Raw genomic sequence first — 21,709 nt, 5'->3', positions numbered from 1 at the left:
AAAAAACCTGAAGTCGGCTTGAACAGAAAACTTGAAAACCACGTATCAACAAAATGCAAAACTGCGTATGCGAGGTTGCATAAATTATTTTCCAGAGAGTAAAAACACTCATATTTCAAAATTGTTCTCTTTTTTTATAAAGCAATCGCATTTCTGGCTAGTATATTTCAGGACGAATGGATAAAACTTGAGCCAAGAGCTTGTGTGAGCAAATCCAATCTTTGGCAAAAAATGTCAGTTACGCGGTTTTGTACTTTAAACGACGATATGTAAGTATAATTTTGATCACTTTCTTCATGCGTTCTGAAACCTGGCATCGACACCATTTTCGAAATTATGTAGCCGGCATAATTTTCAAGTCCATCATATTCCACATGTTTGAATGTACTGATAAAATCTTCTGCTTTAAAAAAATATATTTCTTCTAGTGATCAGGTATCATGCATTTGATGAAATGTCATAATTTTATTAAAAGTCAAATGGTTAGCAACAACAACGAATGTCATTAAATGGAACTACCTTCCTTTTTGTATCATGACTGTAATGAAATTATATTTGCTTCTCACCAGGTTAATTTTTTATGCGAGTATCAAGTACCAGGTTGTTTCATAAACTCAACACAAAATTCCTTTGCTATCTATTCACTTTGTATAGCATGTCTCCTAATTATTGACACCCTCCGAATTAAACTATTTCTCGAGGTCCTCAATACAAGCGTTTCCTTGAGACATAATTTCTCTGTCGGAGGCAACTCTCTCCTCGGAGCCATTTTTTCAATAAAAACAGAAAATAATCATAGAGGGTTAAATCCTTAAAATATGGCGGATGAATAGCAATTCGTAGCTTAATTCATGACATTTCAACATGGCAATTGGACATTTTATCAACTCCATTCCAAAAATGGTGGCCATATCCTTGTTAGGCGATAGATCCAACTTGGCCTTCTTTGCTGCTAATTCACCAAAAAAAAAACCACTGTTTCATTTGATTACATTGTACCCATGCTTCGTTCACGGTTGTGAAGCGGCGCAAAGACACGCCGGGCTGCGATTAAACAACGCCAAACAATTCTCAAAGCTGCCATCCGGCTGGGTTTATTATGAGCAAATGCGGCATCAGCGTTGCCAGATTGACGTTTTTAACGTCATTTGGATGTTTTTTGTATCCTGTGGACGTTTAGACGATTTTTGTGTAAAAAAATTACGTTTTTTAACTTCCCAGTAACTTCCCTTGTAAGTACAACTGATTTTGAATTTTTTTCTTAATAAATCTTTACAAGCTTTGTGTTTTGCAACAGCTGCTTCAAAAGATATTTATTCTTTGGACACAGATGGCTTAAATTGATGCAAACCTAGCGTACACGCGTTTCTTTTGGATTCTTGGACTAAGGATCCCGTGTTCAAAGGCTGGTTGTGTAAACTCTTGAGGTTACGAGGTTTATTGTAATGTTTGCAATTGCACATTAAAAGCCAAATCAGGAAGAGCTGATCTATTGCAACATGCACGCTCGTAAAAGCATCAAAAAAGCTTCGCAGCATAAAAAGTCAGAAAAAAGTAGGCGACTTTTTTAGGACTTCATTGAAAATGTAATGAAAGCAAAAAAGGCTGAAATATTGTTATGCTTCTTCTTAGCAGAACGTAGATTAGCATTTTCGACAACCGACGCCCTAACCTATTGTCTACAAGAAAAAAAATATTAAAAATCAATGCGATTATTTAGCCCCTTTAAACTGCATACCCAAAAAAATTCTAAAAAATCTGAATAAAAAGTTAAAAATCTAGCTGGAACTTTGCCGATTTTTTTATAATTTTTGCACGAAGTTTGAAATGTGGATTTTATATATATAATGAGCATGATAAAAATCGTAAAATCGTTATTAAAACAACAGATTTGTAAAATAATAGCTAGAGAAAATACCACATATCAAGGCAATGCCTTCAAAGAAGAACCGTTTTTTTCGCTCTCCTGTAAAATTTGAGTGCCATAAGATAGGCGGTTTTGCAAAAACATCGACGATATGTATCTCTGTATACAATAAAATTTTAATAAGTACAATTTTTTGTACAACGGGGACGTTTTCTCATGGCGAAGACCTGGCAACACTGTGCGGCATACACCTTGCCGATAGCTTGCTCACACCCAAACCTTATCTACTTAAATTGAGCAATTCGATATGCCTAAGGCTAAGCGCATAGTGGAGCGGCGAGCAAGGAGCATAGAGCAAAGCCTCGATTACAAACGTATTTGTTTCAATGGGAGAACGCATAGTGAAAGGCAAAGCGTACATACACGTTTGTAATTGGAGCTTTGCTCGATGCTAGCTCTTTAATTTACTTGCCGCTCAACTATGTTTTTACCCTAAGGATTCAACAATAACGCGCAACCTACGCCATCTTTCATGATTCTGCAATCACTACGAGATTCAGATGGATACGGCTGCACCAAGTAATTATCAAGAATCCTTGGTTTGATACGTTTTTGAAAAGCATTTCGAAAGCTTTAATACATCAGCTTAATTTGTGCGCCCGCACCGATGGGTGAAAGGAGAATGGGACCAAAGAGCGTTTCTATAAGTGTTTTTGGCGACTTGAATGCCTGGGTGGCAAAGAAGATGGTCGAAATTTTCAGACCACAGAGGGAGGCAGATACCGCTAGCTTAGAAAGAAAAGTTGCTAAGTCCCATTTTAAAAATTTTACCGGAGAGGAAAAAATCGTCCTATAGCCATTTTCTTTAACTATTTCGCAAGACTTTGAATCAAACATTTTGCGCGTTTAAAGCAAAGCAAAACTCCATAAGAATCTGAAGGATTCGATATTTATTAAAAGATGTCGTATTATTTTGGCCTTATCGGATTTGTAGTGCTTCTTTTGGACTTAGCAAATTTTCCTTTTAGAGCTTATGAAGAGGAAAAAATAAAACAAGTACCTTTATAATTTTCGAAACGATGCGTATTCAATTTCTCTAGCCTCCTATATCAAAATATGAGTTTTCATAAAAAGTGGACTTAGCAACTTTTCACTCTAAGCTAGCGATACGCTTTAGTGCAAAGAGCTTGAGATGCTGGCAGGCAGGAATCTATGAGAAAACAAGGCAAAAACCAAACGTTTCCTTCCTGTAGAGACAACAGATGCTCAAAGTACACTTGAGATATTGAAGGAACACTTTTCAACGCTTTTTGAATCGCGACACAGGTGGTGCTTTTGACGAAGAAGAACCCATATCAATGCACACGAACGAACGTCCCGCCACTCGACGACGACAAATGAGAACAGCAATAATGCGGCCTAAAAACAACGAAACCCCGGAGCTGGCTGGATGAATACATAACCGAAGATTGGAGCCCCTATCCGCAAGAATGGATATCCCGCTATTTACTCCAATTACCGTGTGATAAACCTTCTTAGAATCGCATATAAGGTCCCATCGACGATTTTGTGCTTAAGACTGAAGACTTTTGGTGAACCAACTGATTTGTCCTTAAGAGTGTAGCTTGAATCGGCGCACGCCTTCTTCTCGTCGATTTCAAAGCCGCTTTTGATGGAGCGAAGAAAAGACACCATGTCTAAATTTGGTATCTCTACAAAACTAATACAGCTTTGTATAATAACGCAAATAACAACGTATAGTTCCGTCCAAATTGGGAAGGACCTATCCAAGTCGTTTGGTTTAGTTCGATTTTTACAAACTGATATTGAAAAGCATTATAGGTGATGAATCGCAGCGGCACCGTCTACAGCAAGAGCACGATAAGCACAGCTTTTTCCAGCTTAAATAAGGAAGTAACTCGTTCAGCGGCGAAAACAAAGTACCCCCTGACAACGTACAAAAAATCGTCGCATGTTGAGACACTCGTCACTGCTGGCGGTTATAAGGTTTAAGTAGTGAATGGCTTTGTCTTCCTGGGATCGAACGTAAACAACACCATACAGGTTAGCCTAGAGATCAAGCGAAGAGTAAGTTTTCCTACCGGTGCCAATCGATCGGTAGAGAATTGAAAAGCAGAGCCCTCTCACGAAGAACAAAAATTACGCTTTACAAATCCTTCATCGTGCCCGTGAATAGGTAGCAGCATCAGGGTTGCAATTTTGAATTTTTTTAAATTCGAGGTGGCCCATAAGTTGAAAATTTTGTTTGCGTTTTTTAACATTTTAGATTACAAAGTAAACAACAAAATACACGCATCTTATTTTTTTTTGCTCTAATGCTGCTGTCTGTGCCTTGCTTGTTTTTTATATGGCGCAGAAAAGATGAGACGGATTTTTCTGGGTCTTGGGAGAACTATTTTACCCAAGACCTAAGGTCATGCAAGTTAACGCACCATTCATCACTCGCTAAGTAAACAAGTACAGCATCAGTGAGCCACTTAGGCATATGCGTCAAACATGTAAGCAACTGTAACTTAATTGAATCACTTAGGCAAATGTGCCAAATATATCATTGGCCTGTGGTCTGCTTTTCGCAGAATTGAGATATATGTAAAAGAATTAAAAGCACATCATCGAACGCCTACCTTTGCACTTCCTAGAATTTAAGCTTGGCTTTTGTATTTAGACTTAAGTGGAATCTATATTAATAAAAATGTTGTGTTCGTATGTCACGGTCGTCAAAACTCGAGAACGGCTGAACCGATTTGAATAACTTTTTTTTGTATTGTTCGGTATAATACCAGAACCAATGATAGCGTAAAAAATTGGAGGGTTGCCACCTATTTGAAAATTTTTAAACACAATTATATTGATAAAATAAATAAATTATTACAATATGGGTATCAAATTAAAGACAAATTGATAAAATAAATGAATTATTGCCATGTGTACAGCCGAAAATATGTTTGAAGTGTTGCCACCTGTTTGAAAATTTAACTAAAGTACATCGATAAAATAAATGAAATATTACATTATGGGTATCAAATAAAAGAGGTTTAAGAAAGATTTCTGTTGGAAATATTTTGGAGAAGGGTTGCCACCAATTTTTAAATTTTAACTCAGTTAAATTGATAAAGTAAATTAAATATTGCTATGTGGATATCAAACTAAAGAATTTTAAGAAGGCTTACAGTCGAAAATATTTTAAAGAAAGGTTGCCACCTGTTAAAAAATTAAGCGCAATTTTATTGATAAACTAAATGATATATTACAATAAAGATATTAAATTCAAGAGGTTTAAGAAAGATAGCTGCTGGAAATATTTTTGAGTAAAGTTGCCACATCTTTGAAAATTTAAACTCAGTTATTTTGATAAAAAAAATGAAATACGGTAATTTGGGTATCAAACTTAAGATTTTTAAGAAGGCTTACAGCCGAAAATATGCCTGAGGAGGGTTTGCAACTGTTTGAAAATTTAACTCAATATAATTGAAATAGGTATCAAATTAAAGAGGTTGAGGAACTCAGTTATATTGATTCAATAAATGAAATATTGCAATGTGGGTAGCGAACTAAAGAGTTTTTAAAAGTCCTACAGTAGAAAGTTTCTTTGAAGAGGGTTGCCACCAGTTTGAAAATTTATCTCAATTAAATTGGTAAAATAAATGAAATGTTACAATATCGGTACCAAACTAAAGGCATTTAAAAATCTTGATTTAGAAGTCCATATTTATATATATAAAAATGTTGTGTTGCTTTGTCATGGTCATCGAAACTCAAGAACCGCTGAACTGATTTGAATAATTTTTTTTTTGTATTGTTCGGTATCATAGCAGGATCATTTATATTACAAAAATACATAAATAAAGTATTTCAATATTAAGGTTTACGGCCGAAAATATATTTGAGGAGGGTTGCTACCTGTTTGAAAATTTAACTAAATTTACATAATTGGTAAAATAAATGACTTATTAAAATATAGGTATTAAATTAAGGAAGTTTAAGATAGATGACTGTTGGAAATATTTTTGAGGAGAGTTGCCACCTTTTTGAAAATTTTAACTCGAAAGCTTAGTATGTTGCACCAATGTATTTTCAATATAAAGCGATAAAATAAATAAACCAACGAAAAATTAGTCCCTTGTCAAATATGTTTGATTTGTTATTATTTTTTTATGGATATGTAAAAATGTAGAGCGGGTACGGACGATGTGTGGTGGCTGACGGCCGTTCCTGGTTGAATACGGGAAAATAAGTACCCGCGCTCTTTTCAATAGAATTGAGTTCAACCTCAAAGCAGTAAAACTGTTTGGAGGGGAAGTTAAAAATAGTTAATTTGGCTGGAAAATTTATGACAGTTTCTAATAAATAAATGTGTACATTAGAGTGGTCCAAAAAAATAAAGTCGGAGTTTTAATGCCGGCACACCCTATCGAAAAAAATATACCCCTATTTTTTTTTTTGAAATCAAAAAATATTTAGGGAGTGCTCAAAGCGTTCAAAGTTTTCCATGTGTTTTATATGGAGAAAAAACAATTTTTCGTAGAAATGGTATAAAACTCTTGAAAATCAATATTTTTCGACCGGAAAACTATGGTTCTCTTCAGGAGACTAATATCCAATTGTTTATTTAACCATTTTTTATGATTAATGATTTTTTATTGGTCCCCCCATTGCATTTTCTAAGGGCTTTGGAGGACCTATAAAATATAGTTACCAGGAAAAATTGTTAAAGAAACAATTGAGTATTATTACTGAGAATCTCCTGAAGATAAGTAAAGTCTTCCGATCGAAAAATATTCATTTTCAAGAATTCTACACTATTTCTACGAAAAGATGTTTTTTCTCCATATAAAATACATGGAAAACTTTGAGCGCTTTGAGCACTACCTAAATAATTTTTTATTTCAAAATAAAAAATATAAGTATATTTTTTTTGGTATAGAACAATCCTAGGCGGTGGCGGCATTAAAAAGCCGACCTTATTTTTTTTACATACATTTTTGATCCACTTTAGGGGAGACCAAGTGGTGAAGAACTTGGCTTCACGTGGCATTTCCCATTGTCGTCAGTCGGCACAAAGAGAAACGACTGGCGTTCTTTGTCGATCTCGGCCAAAATGGCTTAGGCGTTTACAGCGCCAAATAAGAGGAAGAATATGCAAATGATAATTGACGGAGTTGGGGGACCTTCTTCTTGATGTGCGAGGAGGAACTAGGAAAACATTCCTTATCAGATTGATTATTGGCAACGGTTCGTTCAAACAATTACATAACCATAGCTATCACTTCGCGTGGAATTGCTACCAGGTGGAAACATTGCTCATTCAGCTCTTAAGCTGCCATTGAACATATAAATCATCGAAACTCCTACTTACAATATTTCCAGAACATCCGGTATGGAAAAAGTAGTACAAAAATTTGAACTAATTATTTGGGATGAGTGCACGATGGCACATAAAAAATTGCTTGAGGTTCTTGATCCATTGTCGCGGGATTTGCATGGAAACGTTCAACCATTCGGGAATGTATTGATATTGCTCTCAGGAGATTTTACGCAAACATTGTCTGTAATTTCTTGATTAACACTAGATAAATGCTTGCCTGAAATAGTCAACATTGTGGCAAGACGAACATACATATATACACTGCAGCCGAGGTATTTTCGCCTTCAAGTACTGGACATTGGGCACGGAAGGCTGCCAGCCAACGAGAGATTAAGACGAATTTTATTGCCTTATAATTTTTCTAACTAAGGAACATCGAAAAGAGAACTGATCGAAAGAATGTTTCTTAATTAAGAAAATTAATTATAGGCTCAGTGAACGAGCTACCAGGTGCACATCAAGTCAGCCACGCACTTCATATGCCTGATTTGCGTGAGAGAAAGAGAGAGAGAGAGATGATGAAGCGGTAGCGCAAGATGTGACCCTTTCACCGTGTATTCATTGGGGGACTCCATTGGAGGAGTCATGCTCTAGCTGCCTTAGGCTGCTGGGTAATGAGCTGGGATTTATCCAGGGATGCATTCGTGCAGAGCCCCAGTGTGGTTTGTTAGCAGTAGCTTAATACCATGCCAAAAATTACTCCGGGAGTGGAGTGTGGGTGATGCTTAAATCTGGGTTAGCGTAAGTTCAGCGAAGAGATATTTGAGAATTGCATAAAAAATGCATACCCAATAAAAACGAGCGAATTACCTTTAAAAACAAGTGCGTCTGTGTGTTCGCTGTTCTTTGTTTAAGCGGAAAATGCATAAGTCGCTTAAACAATAACATATACGTCGATAAACTCCGTTGTGGAAGAAGACGAATCAGTTAATTATCCAACGAAATTTTTAACTCGATTGATCTTCCGGAGATGACCCCACATACTGAATTGAAAATAGGTGTGCCAATTATCACGTTGCGGAATATTAATCAGCCAAAACTCCGCAACAGTACGCGACACGCAGTTAACAAATTGTAGTGTAAGTAAAGATTTTTACGTGGCCTTTCAAAGGAGAAGAATTCCCATGATTCCGACCGATACACCATTTCGATTTAAAAGACTGCAATTCCCAATTCGATTCGCATTCGGAATCACAATCAATAATGCTCAAGGTTATCCTTTGGAAAAGTGTGGTTTAGATTGAGATCCGGATTGGTTCTTAGATGTTGCGTGTTCCCGTGTCGGCGCATCTGGCGCCTTGATATTAATGCAGAGAATGGAAACACGACAAATATTGTGTGCACACAAGTACTTATTACAAAATCAAACTCATATGAAACGTATGCTTTGTTTCATTAATAATTTATCATCCATGTAACAGGAATATGCCACAGCAAAGCGTGGCAGGGTATAGCTAGTATTGTATAAAAAGGAAAGATTAATAAAGAAGGGAGTTCCGTTTTACTGACGTGCCAAGCAACGAGGTTGTACTTTTTAAAACCCTTCCGCGCTTCGCCGGAATATTAAGTTGCACGCGTGGACGAAGAGTACAGAAAAAGATGGAAAGATGAACAGTACTAGCGTTACAAGGACCTGAAATAAGTTAAGCGCATAAAAATCACCCGATTGCGCTAGGACATGTTTTATTTATCGGTCAATTGGCAAACATTTTTGGTCTCGGCCAAACCCACAAACGGTGGTGGTGTCAAATAAGAACTGTGTTTTCTTGGGCAATGATCGGGATCCGAATACAAAATTTACCCACAAACACAACAACAACGATATGATGCTTATAGAGATCTGGTTCAATTTATTATCCTCTTTTTTTCACTGATAATTAGGCTGTGCGGTTTGCTAGCACTGACAAACGAATGTATACACAAACAAATATTCTGTCATTGTTTTTTTAGCTTCCAACAAGACCAACGTACACGAGAAAGCATCCGTCGAAAATGCAATCTAGAGATGAATCGTAAGCAAATATTAAAATTACTAGTTTACGATAATTTGAGCTGTTCCATTCCAGTTTATTCACATATAAGAAGAGAAAAAATAGAATAAAAATATAAAATGAATACATTCTCGATACAATCATAAAAGAATTGAAACAAAATGTTTATATTCACGGCATACATAGATATAGAAGTTATATAAAGAATTATATCTAAACAATCAGTGGTATGGAAGATATAAGGTGTAGCACCGATCTAAGTGATTTTCACTGTTGTGTGTGATCGGTATGTAAACCGGTAATACATTTTAAAGGGATTAGCTGCCTACATAAAGGAGGTATATCGTGAAAACTTGTATCTGAACAATCAGTGCTATAGGAGATATAGCTTATACAGTACCGCTCTTGACGATTTATTAGTAGACTTTTTATGATTATTTAGAAAATAGCTCACGAAATTTCTCGATTTTAGATGTCCAAATAAAGGAGTTTTCAATTAAAACTCCATATCTGACAAATTAGTAGTATGGGAGCTATAGGTTATAGTGACCCGATCTTTGAACTTTTCACTGTAAGTATTCCGTTGAAAATGGGTGGGGAAGTATTGCAACATTTCTCGTTCCTTTTTCGCCGTCAAATATTGTAACGCGTATTTCTTCGTGGTCAACTATGTTAAGAGTCTTTCTTCGCTGAAGTTTTTTTATGCGCCTTTTTTCGCGGTCAACTTTTGAGCTCGAGCCTTTATTCGTGTCTAGTGACGATATATTAGTGTTGGCCGAGCTTCTCCTCTGATTTGTGGCGTTCGCCTTGATGTTGTCACTCAAAGAGGAGGACCTACGTTTACATTCCCACGACAGTCGGGTCTACGTAACCGAACGACCCAGATTTATATTTGGCCAAGGACTTTCACTCCAGCAACACTCCCCAAAAACTCTTTGGGGAACTTTTATGTTTTTACAACAACAACAACAACCTAAAGTCTTACTCCGACTCCGAACGGCGATTGTATTTTAATCAGAAACTGTTTTTCATGGCAGAAATACACTCGGTGGTTTGCCATTGCCTGCCTAGGGGCGGCCGCTGCGGGTGGAAACGCGCACTGCTTACCACTACACCACAGCGGCCGCCCGTACATAGTATATCATATAAAATTATATTCGATTTACGTATATCGATTGACTTCTAAGCTGTACCATCTAGCTAAGCGCCGCACAGTGTTGCGAAACCGGAATTTTTTGGAAATCATATTGCCTAAACTGTAATTTTAATTGTATCGATGAGAAACTTCTACAGATTGGTCAGAATGAAATCCCAAACAGAATGAGTGAAAAAAAAATTTACACCGAAAAAAATTGTTGGGTCAAATTTTCAACAAAAGTCAAAAAAAAAAATAATTGTTCGAAAAATTCACAAAAAAAAATGTATTTTAATTGTTCTTTTATTTCTGATAAATACCCTATGATTAGTTTTTTAAATAAACTATAGGGTGGTCCGAACAAGAATTATAAACGTCAAATTTTTATGATTTTTCGATATTTGTTGAAAAACTCTGAAATTTTATATAAAACCAAAATCTATTTCATTTCTTATTTGAAAGGTGGCAATAAAAGCTTTAATTTGATACCGGTTTGAAGTCAATAGCTTCAGTTTTAAGAGAGTTATGCTCATTTTTGTGGAGTGCTAGAATAGATGTAGAATAAAAAAAAAAACCACAAAATAAAAACAATACAAATAAGCGCGCAATAACGGATTATTTCACCCACCTACCTAGACGTAAAAACAAAGGGGGAGAGAGAGAGAGCGAAAGAGAGACACACATGCGGACTAATTAGTGACAAAAAAGAAAACACTGAAGATGGCGATTAGCCGAAACCGGTCTGAAAATAATAAAAATTTGACGCGGGATGACGGAAAGTCACCCGAAAACCAATATGGTTAAATTAATCAATAAGTGATTCCGAGAATTTCCGTTCTATTTCTATGGAATAAATACTGAGAGTGATATACTAAAATCGCTATAACTCCCAGGAGGGCAGGTATGGGCAGCTGATTTTTTCACAGTTCGTTGAAAACAAATTATGTAACATTTCTGTAGTGGTTTGGAACTGGGACTCTCTGGGACTTTTTAGATATTGCTTACCTAACCCAAATTTAAAGGAAAAATGGACCTTTAGTCGGGTTTTCGCTCTAAAAAAGGTGCATATGAAAATGTCTCAAACAAGATTCCTTTTTTTTACAGAAGATACTTGTCCGAAGGCAGATTTTTTTTCCGAATCAAAATATCTGTCACCAAAATCAAATGAGATCATTTTGAATACAGCCCTGAAATCCCCTCTTTTCGTGAAAATTTTGTATATTTGACTTCTAAAATCAATTAAAAATCAACGGGCCAACATAAAAATAAGCTTTATGTGTTTTTTGTTTACTTGGAATGTCTGTGACAAAATTGCATCATTAAAAACACTGAAAAAAATAATCGGAAAAAAGTTACTTTTCCACTAGCCGCAACACAGTGCGTCGCTACTATAAAGAGACCAGCCAGCAACAACCAGGTTTGTGGTGAAATTCATTTGAGACACAAACTGTTGTTACCAGTTTCAAACAGACACTAAATAAACATAAACATAAATATGTACATATGTAAAAACTCAAAATGGACATTGATACTGAATAAAAATTAAATAAAAACGTCAAATATTGCAATTCAAGTATGCATATGGGCATTCCCATGGTGGCGCACGTGACAGTCGTACGATTTCAATGTGATACAAAAAAGGAATACCATTTGTTTTCTTTAACTTTTTTGGGCCCTTGTATAGCACATAATTAGCTCTATATTTGACCGAAAAATGAAATTAATCGAACTGCTTGGTCCTGAAATATAAACATTTAAAGAGAGGGTCGTTACGTGACAAAAAATGGAAGTTGATTTTTTCTTTTCTTACAAAATCGCAAAACTCTGCGAATTGTGGATGGCTATTTTCATGAAACTTATTTTAATATGATTTGGAGCAATTCTAGTTGTTTTTAGAGTTTTTTGAATTAATGCAAATTGTTTCAATTCTCTTTTACAACCCCAAGTGTGAAACGTGACGTGACATAAATCTCCATCGATATATTTTTTTAATATTGCTTTTAAATGAATTTTTAACGCAAATAAAACATGTATTTTATGTAGAATATACTTTATGTTTTGACTTCAGCGCCAATTCAGGGTAAATTTATTAGAAATCTATGATTTATTATGTTTCAACCACATACGCCAAATTCGAACCAAATCAGACCATAAATACGGTTTTTCGAAATATCTCGACCTTGGCACCACCTAGGAAGACCATTTTATGCAAAGATGATTCTACTTATATAGCCAGTATATATTTTAAAAAGCAGACAAATCGGCCCGTAAATACGTTAGATATAAAACTTTTATTTTTTTTTTGTCGTGGTGGACCTTCCGCTGGAAACACCCATATGTACATTTATATGTACATACTAGCAAATGCCCAATTGCTTAGCGGCGCCTAATAAGATCTTTTGCGTTGGCCAATTCGAAAATAGCGTTTAAAGGCAAAATTAGTCTGTAAAGTAAACATAATTGAAACGACTAAAAAACGGAATCCTCCTCACACATATGCCAAGAATAGTAGCGCTGTGATTCCATATGGAATACTAATCCCTTTCGATGTAATGCGTGTTACCTATGGTCTCATTTCCACCTGTCAGATCTCTGCTAAGCGTGCGTAATATTCTTCCTTGATCCTGCAACTTCAGCATTGGTCCGATGTACCATGTAAGCCAATAAAAGTCCTTATACGGAAACTCAAGAGCACAGATGAGCGTTTTCAATTATAGGAAGGCCAGGAATCATCACTGGCCCACAGGATGAAAAGTTTTCGCGTAAATTGGCTAAATATCGTTCAAATGAAGCCATTGATATACCTACCATGTTCCTTCTTGGACAGATTTGGTCGAATCTTTCCTTGTCAATTCGCCACTTTTACAATTCGTCTTAATATTTATGAACTGGTTTCTTTGAGTCTTACTGCTGTAATAGAGGCCGCCTCGAGCAACTTCGTCAATCAGAGGTGGATGCAAGATCACGCTTTCGCAGTGTTACGGTCTTTATATGCATACTTAATCGCATCCTTGATTTAGCCATCTGGAAAGTAAATTCGTCTCAGATAAACATAGGGCCAAAGCAGAACAAACCCCGCGGGGGTTTCTGTATATTTCGGGTGCAGCGTCATCCATTGGGTCCCTTTTCTGCAAAACCTTTGCTTGTCATGAAATGAATACGAATTATGAATTCCAATCAGCTTTTATAAAAAATACGGATTTTCTAAATACCCAAACTCCAGCGGGTCCATTTTTAGCAAAGGAATTTTTCATAATACAGATAGTCACGCTGCGAATTTGAACGAAATCTGTTAATAAATACGACTTTTATAAGTAACTCTACTCCAGCGCCACCAGCGTGTTTTCTAGTAACCTATAATAGGACCTCCGACAAATTGACTGGGCTCTATTGAATGGTTTTTGAGTTTAGTCCGAAAACCGGAAATGGCTATCATTTTATGTATGTAATCTTCCTTATTCTGAGTTTCGCCCGAAAAAAATCTCACGCGAAAATTTTGATTCCGCCCATAATAAGTACACGGAAACCAAAAGCGAAAAGTGAACCGGTTCAGGGAAGATGAAACTCATGATAAGGCTGAATATGTTTCGAATGAAAAAAAAATCATCATGAAAGTAATAAACGTTTCGTATGTGTATTAACAAAATAGGTTCATAAATACGACTTTTATAAATAACTCGACTCCAGCACCATCTAGCGGGTCCGCTTTCGCAAGTGCTTTTTTCATCATGCTTACGAAATCGGTTCATAAATACAACTTTTATAAATGATTCGCCTCCCGCGCCACCTAGCGGCTCCCTTTTTGGTAAACGTATTTTCCATTATGCTGAAACTATACCTTTTGAATGTAAAAGAAATCGGTTCATAAATACGATTTTTATAAATAACTCGACCCCAGCGCCACCTACCGAGTTTTCTGGTAGCCTATAATAGGACCATATATAGCATTTTCAGTTTAAATGAAACCATTTTCAAATTAAGTGAAACCTTTTTCAAATTAAATGAAACTTTTTTCAGCTTAAGCGAAACCATTTTCAAATTAGATGAAACCTTTTTCAGATAAAGCGAAACCTTTTTCTAATTAAATGGAACCTTTTTCAGATTCAATGCAACTTTATTCAAATTAAATGAAACTTTTTTCAAATTAAATGAAACATTCTTAAAAGAAAGTTTCTTTTAATTTGAATAAAGTTTCATTGAATCTGAAAAAGGTTTCATTTAAAAGGTTTCGCTTTATCTGAAAAAAGGTTCATTTAATTTGAAAATGGTTTCGCTTGACCTGAAAAAGGTTTCATTTAATTTGAAAAAGGTTTCGCTTTGTTTGAAAATAATTTCATTTAATTTGAAAAAAGTTTCATTTAAACTGAAAATGCTATATGCAAGGTATAACCTCTGAAATTTTTACTGAAATCTAGCGGTAGTTTTGGAGCTAACTCCGAACAACGAAAACGGCTATTATTATATATATATAGATATGTTTATATGCTTTGTGTGTATAAATATTATCAAAACTAGAAGTTAAGTTGAGCTATCATTGAGCTATTCTGTGGAAAACGTAAACGGTTGGAATGCCATTCCGTAAAATCAACTAATCTATTTTAATTTTGTTTTTATTTTTGAACGCTTAAACAAAAAAGGGTTTAGCTGGCTACATAAAGGAGTTATATCGCAAAAACACGTATCTGAACAATCAGCGCTATCGAAGATACAAATACACTCACCTACCAAATTTCATCCGGATATTTCGAAAACTGAGAGACAAGATTGCATACAAACAGGAGGACAGACGGACATGGCTAAATCGACTCAGCTCGACGCTCTGATCATTTAAGTATACATTTCCATGGGTCGATCTCTTCTTATTCTGGTTCTTACAACATCGGACCAAATTTGTAATACCATTCCATGCTCATAAAAGGTATAAAAACTGGTTTATTCGATATTCGAACAATTTAGATTTGAAACTACGCCGTTCAAACCCGATTTGTAAAATCTGGACCTATCACCTTAGTAGGTATGTATGTACATACGTACATAGTATATCATATAAAATTATGTATTTATGTATATCGGTTGACTTCTAAGCTGTACCATCTAGCTAAGCGGCGCTACTATAAACAGACCAGCCAGCAATTGCGAAATTCCGTTTACTGCTAGAAACACAAAATAAAAAAACAGAACTTTTGCAACGATTCGTATGAATAAAAAAAAGATTTTCCGTACGTTTCAAAGGCAGTTAAAAAATGCGTATAATTTTCGTCACGAAATTGATATCATAAATTTTGTGTTTCTAGTTCAGCTTTCGTCACTCGAAAATTTTACCTCAAAGAGGTGTTTTATTTGATAAACATAAATATGTACATATGTACATACAAACTGGACATTGATACTGAATAAAAATTAAACAAAAACGTCAAATATTACTACATATTCAAGTATGCATATGTACATTTATATGTATATGTTTATATGCTTTGTATGAATAAATATTATCAAAACTAGGAGTTAAGCTGAGCTATCATTGAGCTATTCTATGGAAAACGTAAACGGTTGGAATGCCATTCCGTAAAATCGACTAATTTATTTTTGTTTTCTTTTTATTTTTGAACGCTTAAACAGGTGTCAGTACGTATAGGCGTACATACTACAGTGTGGTTGCAGTGATTTCTACGAAAAATTGAAATGTATAAATTTGGTTTAAGGTTATTCGTGCTGCTAGAACAAAAGTTTGATTGCCTGTATGCATTTTTTCATAATAAAATTACATATGCTTATTAGCATGCATTAATTATGCGCGATTTTCATTGCCTGGTTTTCCCTTAGCAAAAGTGTTGTATAGTTTTAAATTTTTAAATCTTTATTTTTATTTTTATCAATTTCTTTTCAACACCAGTAACTAAGCATTGAATATCTGTGCCAAAAGAACAGATTCATAGCAAAATGTCCAACTACCCCAGCCCAAAAAGAATTTTTGATAAAAATTAATTTTTGCAATTATGGGATACGCTGAAATTAGATAATAGGAAGTACTATGCGCATAATCTCTCTATTACCAGCTTAGAGTTTAAATAAGGGGGGTTTTTATCGTATTTTTAAGCGCACTCAACTTATTTTCTTTGGCTTCCGAGTACCAAACCTCAAACAATTCAAAAAAAAAATATTATTGGAAAATAAAGGTTAGCGCATATAAGCCACTGGAGATTGCTTTAGTTAATAGCACATACTATCATAAATGGGAATAGTTAAACAGCGGGCATATGCGAGCTTTTTTTATTTATTTTTTGTCAAAATTTCTATTGTGAAAATCCTTCCAACCCCCTTTTAATTAGAGTATTTATGATCGGTTGTCAACAAAATATTACTAAACTTACCACTTTAATTTTTATTGTTTTTTGCCCACACGCGTTACACTGTGCACCCATTTTCCAAAAATCTATAATATTATTCCTTGTTAAGAGATTGTTGTAATTGGAAAATAATTGGTGTCTTTAGTTATTGAAATATCGGAGTTTTCGTATTTCTGAAAGTTACCGTTATATGGGAAGTGGGCGTAATACAGATAAGCTATAAATGGCATTTACTGACCTTTACCAATTCTCGTCCCATGAATGTTGTCATCGCAGTTGGACCATCATCCACCGTACACCATCGAGCTTCAGTGTATCCAAAGACTAACGTAATAAATATGACACCAACCACCTCTTCACTCGTACCCTTAAGCGTACCCAGCTAACGACCCCTTCCACTCTGGTCAGACCCCACCCAAACAGCAACATAAACAGCTTGACTACAACGATTAATATACTCGTTGAATTACGCGATAATTTCGATATGTGAGTATTAGTGAGAACACAGATTATCATCGATGAAAGTCAGATCCTACAATTTGAATATTAAATTTTACCTCAAACCATACAACTGGCTCCATAACATTATTGTTTTGGTGGTAACTTTTATCTGTACAGTACTGTATGTCATTGCGATAGTCAACTGTGGTGGTCGTTTATTTTATACTAATATAAACAAATATGTATAAATGTACATTAGGGTGGTCCAAAATAAGTTAAGTCGGAATTTTAATGTTCTCACCCCCTAGGATTGTTCTATATCGAAAACATATACACACCTCTATTTTTTGTGTATTATTATTTCTCCAGAGAAGAAACAGAGTTTTCCGATCGAGAAATACTGATTTTCAAGAATGCTGTACCATTTCTACGAAATTTTTTTTTTTTTTTTCGTATAAAACACTTGGAAAACTTTGAGCGCTATGGGCGACCTCTTAATCTTTGTTTTCAAAATAAATAAAATTATAGTTTGCAAAACTAAAACCTCCCTATTATAATTGCCATTCGTACTGTCATCAGGTATGTGACTTGAGAATAGAAATCGCTGCATCTTTTAGGCGCATCAATATTACATAGTTACATCCCGAGCTAATAAAAGGAAGGTAAGAAGGTAAAAAGGAAGGTAAAAATAGAGTTATATTTTTTCCGATATAGAACAATCCCAGGGGGAACAACATAAAAATTCTGGCTTTACTGTTTCACATGTATTTTTGGACCACCCTAATTTACATATGTAGTAATTGAGAGAGAATAAAAGCCGTTTATCAGAATCTCACCGTGAAGGCAACACCCTCAACAGCTGATAAGTAGAATCTTGCCACAGATGCTTCGCAAAGCACACCCCCTTCCGCTGTCATAAGTTATTATGACTCATAACCTGTTATCAAATTTAACTCTCAGCCGAGTAGTAGGAAAAACAACTACGAGATTGTGTTTGATATTGCCTTTCGCCAAGAGAATGAGAAACTCATAAAATTGTGTATAAAGCGGGCAACCTGCTCGCAGTTGAGATCAGTTCGTGAATAAATTCAGTCGTGTTCGAATCGTCAGTTGTGAAGTTACTTAATAAAAAAATTACCTAAAAAATGCGTTTGGGGGCAACAGTACCGAATTTCAAAGCAGAGACCACTAAGGGTCCAATTAGCTTTTACGATTGGCAGGGGAATTCGTAAGTTATCTTTTTTGGTTTAATGATTGAAGCAGATTATCTGCGATAGTTTGTATTTTAAGCTGTCATCATTAATATCTGCATGTACAGACTCACATATGTATGTATAAATATTAGGGTGGCTCTGATTCTTCGAGCTTGATTTATTTAATGTGTTACTCCTTATAAAGAAATGCTTTGAATAAAATGTCCCCCGCGGCCCCAATAGGATTGAGATTTGGAAAATTATAATAATCCTAAAAAAGTATAGTTTGCATATCGGTCTAAACTAAAAACAAAATATGTGCGAAATATATGAAAATATTTTCAGTTTACATTTATCCTTTTTGATGGATATAAGAAATGTGCTTTGAAATTTTTATCCTTCAATATATCTGCTTTTGATTGTCATTATTGATTAACTGTCTCTATGATACATATTTCTGTTATAAATTTAATGAAAGATTGCATATAAAAGACGTAAATTTAAACTTTGGCGAACAAATTGTGTTTGCGAGCGAGTATGTGTATCCAGCGCATTCCTAATTTTTTTGTAATTTTTTTGACTTTGAATTCCGAGTTATTCTAAAAATGCCTCATAAGAGCCACCCTTATACTGGTTGAGTGGGGTATATATCTTAATCTTAATAATAATCTTAATCTTAATCTTAATCTTATATCTTCTTATAAATAACTATTATAAATGTGAAAGTTTGTATGTTTGGATGTTTGGGAAATCATCACGCGGAAACGACTACACGGATTCGCATGAAATTTTGTACGCAGGTAGCTTATAGGCCAGATTGGTTAATAGGCTAATTTTTTTAAGAGTAGCCACCTGTTAAAAAAGTTTCATTTATTTAATATGCGGGAACGACTGAATGGATTTGCATGAAAATTTGCACACAGATAGCTTATAACCTAGATTGGAAAATAGGCTACGTTTCTTAAGAGTTGCCACCTGTTAAAAAAGTTTCATTAAATTAATACACGGAAACGACTAAATGGATTTGCATGAAATTTTGCAAGCAGATAGCTTATGACCTACAGTGGAAAATGGACTAATTTTTTGGAAGAGTTGCCACCTGCTAAAAAAGTTTAGTTACATTAATACGCGGAAACGACTAAACGGATTTGCATGAAATTTTGCACACAGATAGCTTATGACCTAGGTTAGAAAGTAGGCTACCTTTATTAAGAGTTGCCACCTGTTAGAAATGTTTAATTTAATTAATACGCGGAAATGACTGAATTGATTTGCATGGAAGTTTTTACACAGATAGCTTCTGAGCTAGGTTGAAAAATAGGCTACTTTTTTAAGAGTTACCAGCTGCTAAAAAAGTTTAATTAAATTAATACGCGGAAAAGCCTGAACTGATTTGCATGAAATTTTGCAAGCAGATAGCTTATGACCTACAGTGGAAAATAGGCTAATTTTTTGGAAGAGTTGCCACCTGTTAAAAAAGTTTTAATTAAATTAATACGCGGAAACGACTGAACAGATTTGCATGACATTTCGCACAGAGATAGCTTATGACCTATGTTGCAAAATAGGCTACTATTTTAAGAGTTATCACGTATTAGGAAAGTTTAATTAAATTAATACGTGGAAAAGACTGAACTGATTTGCATGAAAGTTTGCACACAGATAGCTTATGACCTAGACTGGAAAATAGGCTACTTTTTTAAGAATTACCACCTGCTTGAAAATGAAATTTTGCTCAAAGATGGTTTATGACCTGGATTGAAAAATAGGCTACTTCCTTAACCGGTTTTCCGATCAGAGCGAAATTTAGTACACTTACTACGGATTTCGGAAGGATGGTCTTAGACTGAAAGCAAGTCCGATAACTCAAGGCCCCTCCCATACAAATTGGAATTTTCATATTACATACATATCTCTCGAAGTATTTGTGGGAGAGAACTTAAACTTGGTATAGTGATATGTATGAGAAATCAATGTTGGCATTAATCGATTGATGTTTTAATTAGTTAGTTAATTCGATTAAATTCAATCTGATTACAGTTAATCATGATTAATTTTAATCCGACTAAACAGTTAATGGTAACCGCGATTAAAAAAATATTTTTTAATCATTAACTCTTAATTTGATCAAGTAAGTTTGGTGATTAATTAAGTTATGCTGGAATTTCCCTGTGCACACAGTTAATCCGGTATGGCTAAGTCGGGTTTCCTCATCAATCTAAGCAATCTGGTGTACATTTTCATTAAGATATATACCAACAAACGTTTTGCAAACGAGGTTTGTAAAAGTTCCCAGTTTATGTATTACTAATAACAATAATTATTGTTATCTTATATTACGTGCTTTTTATAAGCGTAAAACACAAAATAATTACTATAACTGGTGTTTGGTTTCAAAATCGGACAAACTAGACAAATTAATCAGATTTTATTTTTAATTGGATTAACGATTAATGTTTTAAATTAATTAAACGTAATCGCAGCCAGCGATTAACGATTAAAAAAATTTTATCATTAATCGTACAGTTGATTACGACTAATTAATTTTAATCGACAAACGCGATTAACATTTTAATCGTTAATTTTTAATCGTTAATCAGATTAACAGTTTGCCAACACTGTGTGAAATCATGTTCATATGCACGGAGAAAAATGGACGTTTTTGGAAAAGAGGCGTAGCACCTCCCATACTGAATGAAAGTTTCATATTGCATATCTCTTCAAATGTTTGGTTACCCCACTCTCAAGGTTGATATGGAAATACATATGTATGCATGCATGTATGTGAAACTAATACCATACTCATGGAGAAAAATGAGAGTTATTGGAAAAGGTGGTGTGGCAACTCCCATGCAAATTGATTTTTCTATGCTGCATATCTCTGGAGGTGTTTATTGCAGAGGACTGGAACTTGGCACCGAGATGTGTGTACAAAATTAATTCCATACTCAAAGAGAAGAATTTGCGTTATTCGAAAAGGGGACATGGTTCCTGCCGTACAAATCTTACTTACTCTTACTGTTTATCTCTAGAGGTGTTCATGGTAGAGTACTGGGACTTGGTACTGGGGTATGTAAAATCAATTCTAAATTCATGGAAGAAGATTAGTTTTATAAGAAAAAGGGGCGTGGCACTTCCAGTACAAATTTACTTTTTCTTGCCACATATCCCTGGAAGTGTTTGTGGAAAACATAATAAATTTCATTAAATGGAAAAGAGAGAGCCGGGTTCGGCCTTATAACCTAAAGCTCTCTTGAGGCATTTGCTACAGTAATGAGAAGTTGTATTTTATCAAGGCCAGGTTACTAAATTTGAGTTGGAAATATTAGAACCCGCCGTGGCACCTCCA

At 35.0% G+C, this 21,709-nt stretch overlaps 2 protein-coding genes across 2 annotated transcripts in view; one reads left to right on the top strand and one right to left on the bottom strand.

The window, feature by feature from the left end:
- LOC118740432 (rho guanine nucleotide exchange factor 7) overlaps window positions 1-21,709 on the bottom strand; it is a 167,912-nt gene that overhangs the window by 16,871 nt on the left and 129,332 nt on the right. The gene's annotated exons all lie outside the window — the stretch shown is intronic.
- Window positions 18,221-21,709, top strand: part of LOC118740437 (peroxiredoxin-6-like) — a 5,242-nt gene continuing 1,753 nt past the window's right edge. The window contains exon 1 of the mRNA XM_036471984.1: window positions 18,221-18,395. Within this exon, the coding sequence (XP_036327877.1) occupies window positions 18,313-18,395 (83 nt within the window). The 5' untranslated portion in view covers window positions 18,221-18,312. The remainder of the gene's footprint in view (window positions 18,396-21,709) is intronic.

The sequence above is a fragment of the Rhagoletis pomonella genome, unplaced genomic scaffold (assembly GCF_013731165.1).
Source record: "Rhagoletis pomonella isolate Grant_MI unplaced genomic scaffold, Rhpom_1.0 Rhpom_scaffold_00006, whole genome shotgun sequence".
NCBI lineage: Eukaryota > Metazoa > Arthropoda > Insecta > Diptera > Tephritidae > Rhagoletis > Rhagoletis pomonella.
The sequence above is the reverse complement of the archived record's forward strand: the minus strand, read 5'-3'. Positions and strand labels throughout refer to the sequence as shown.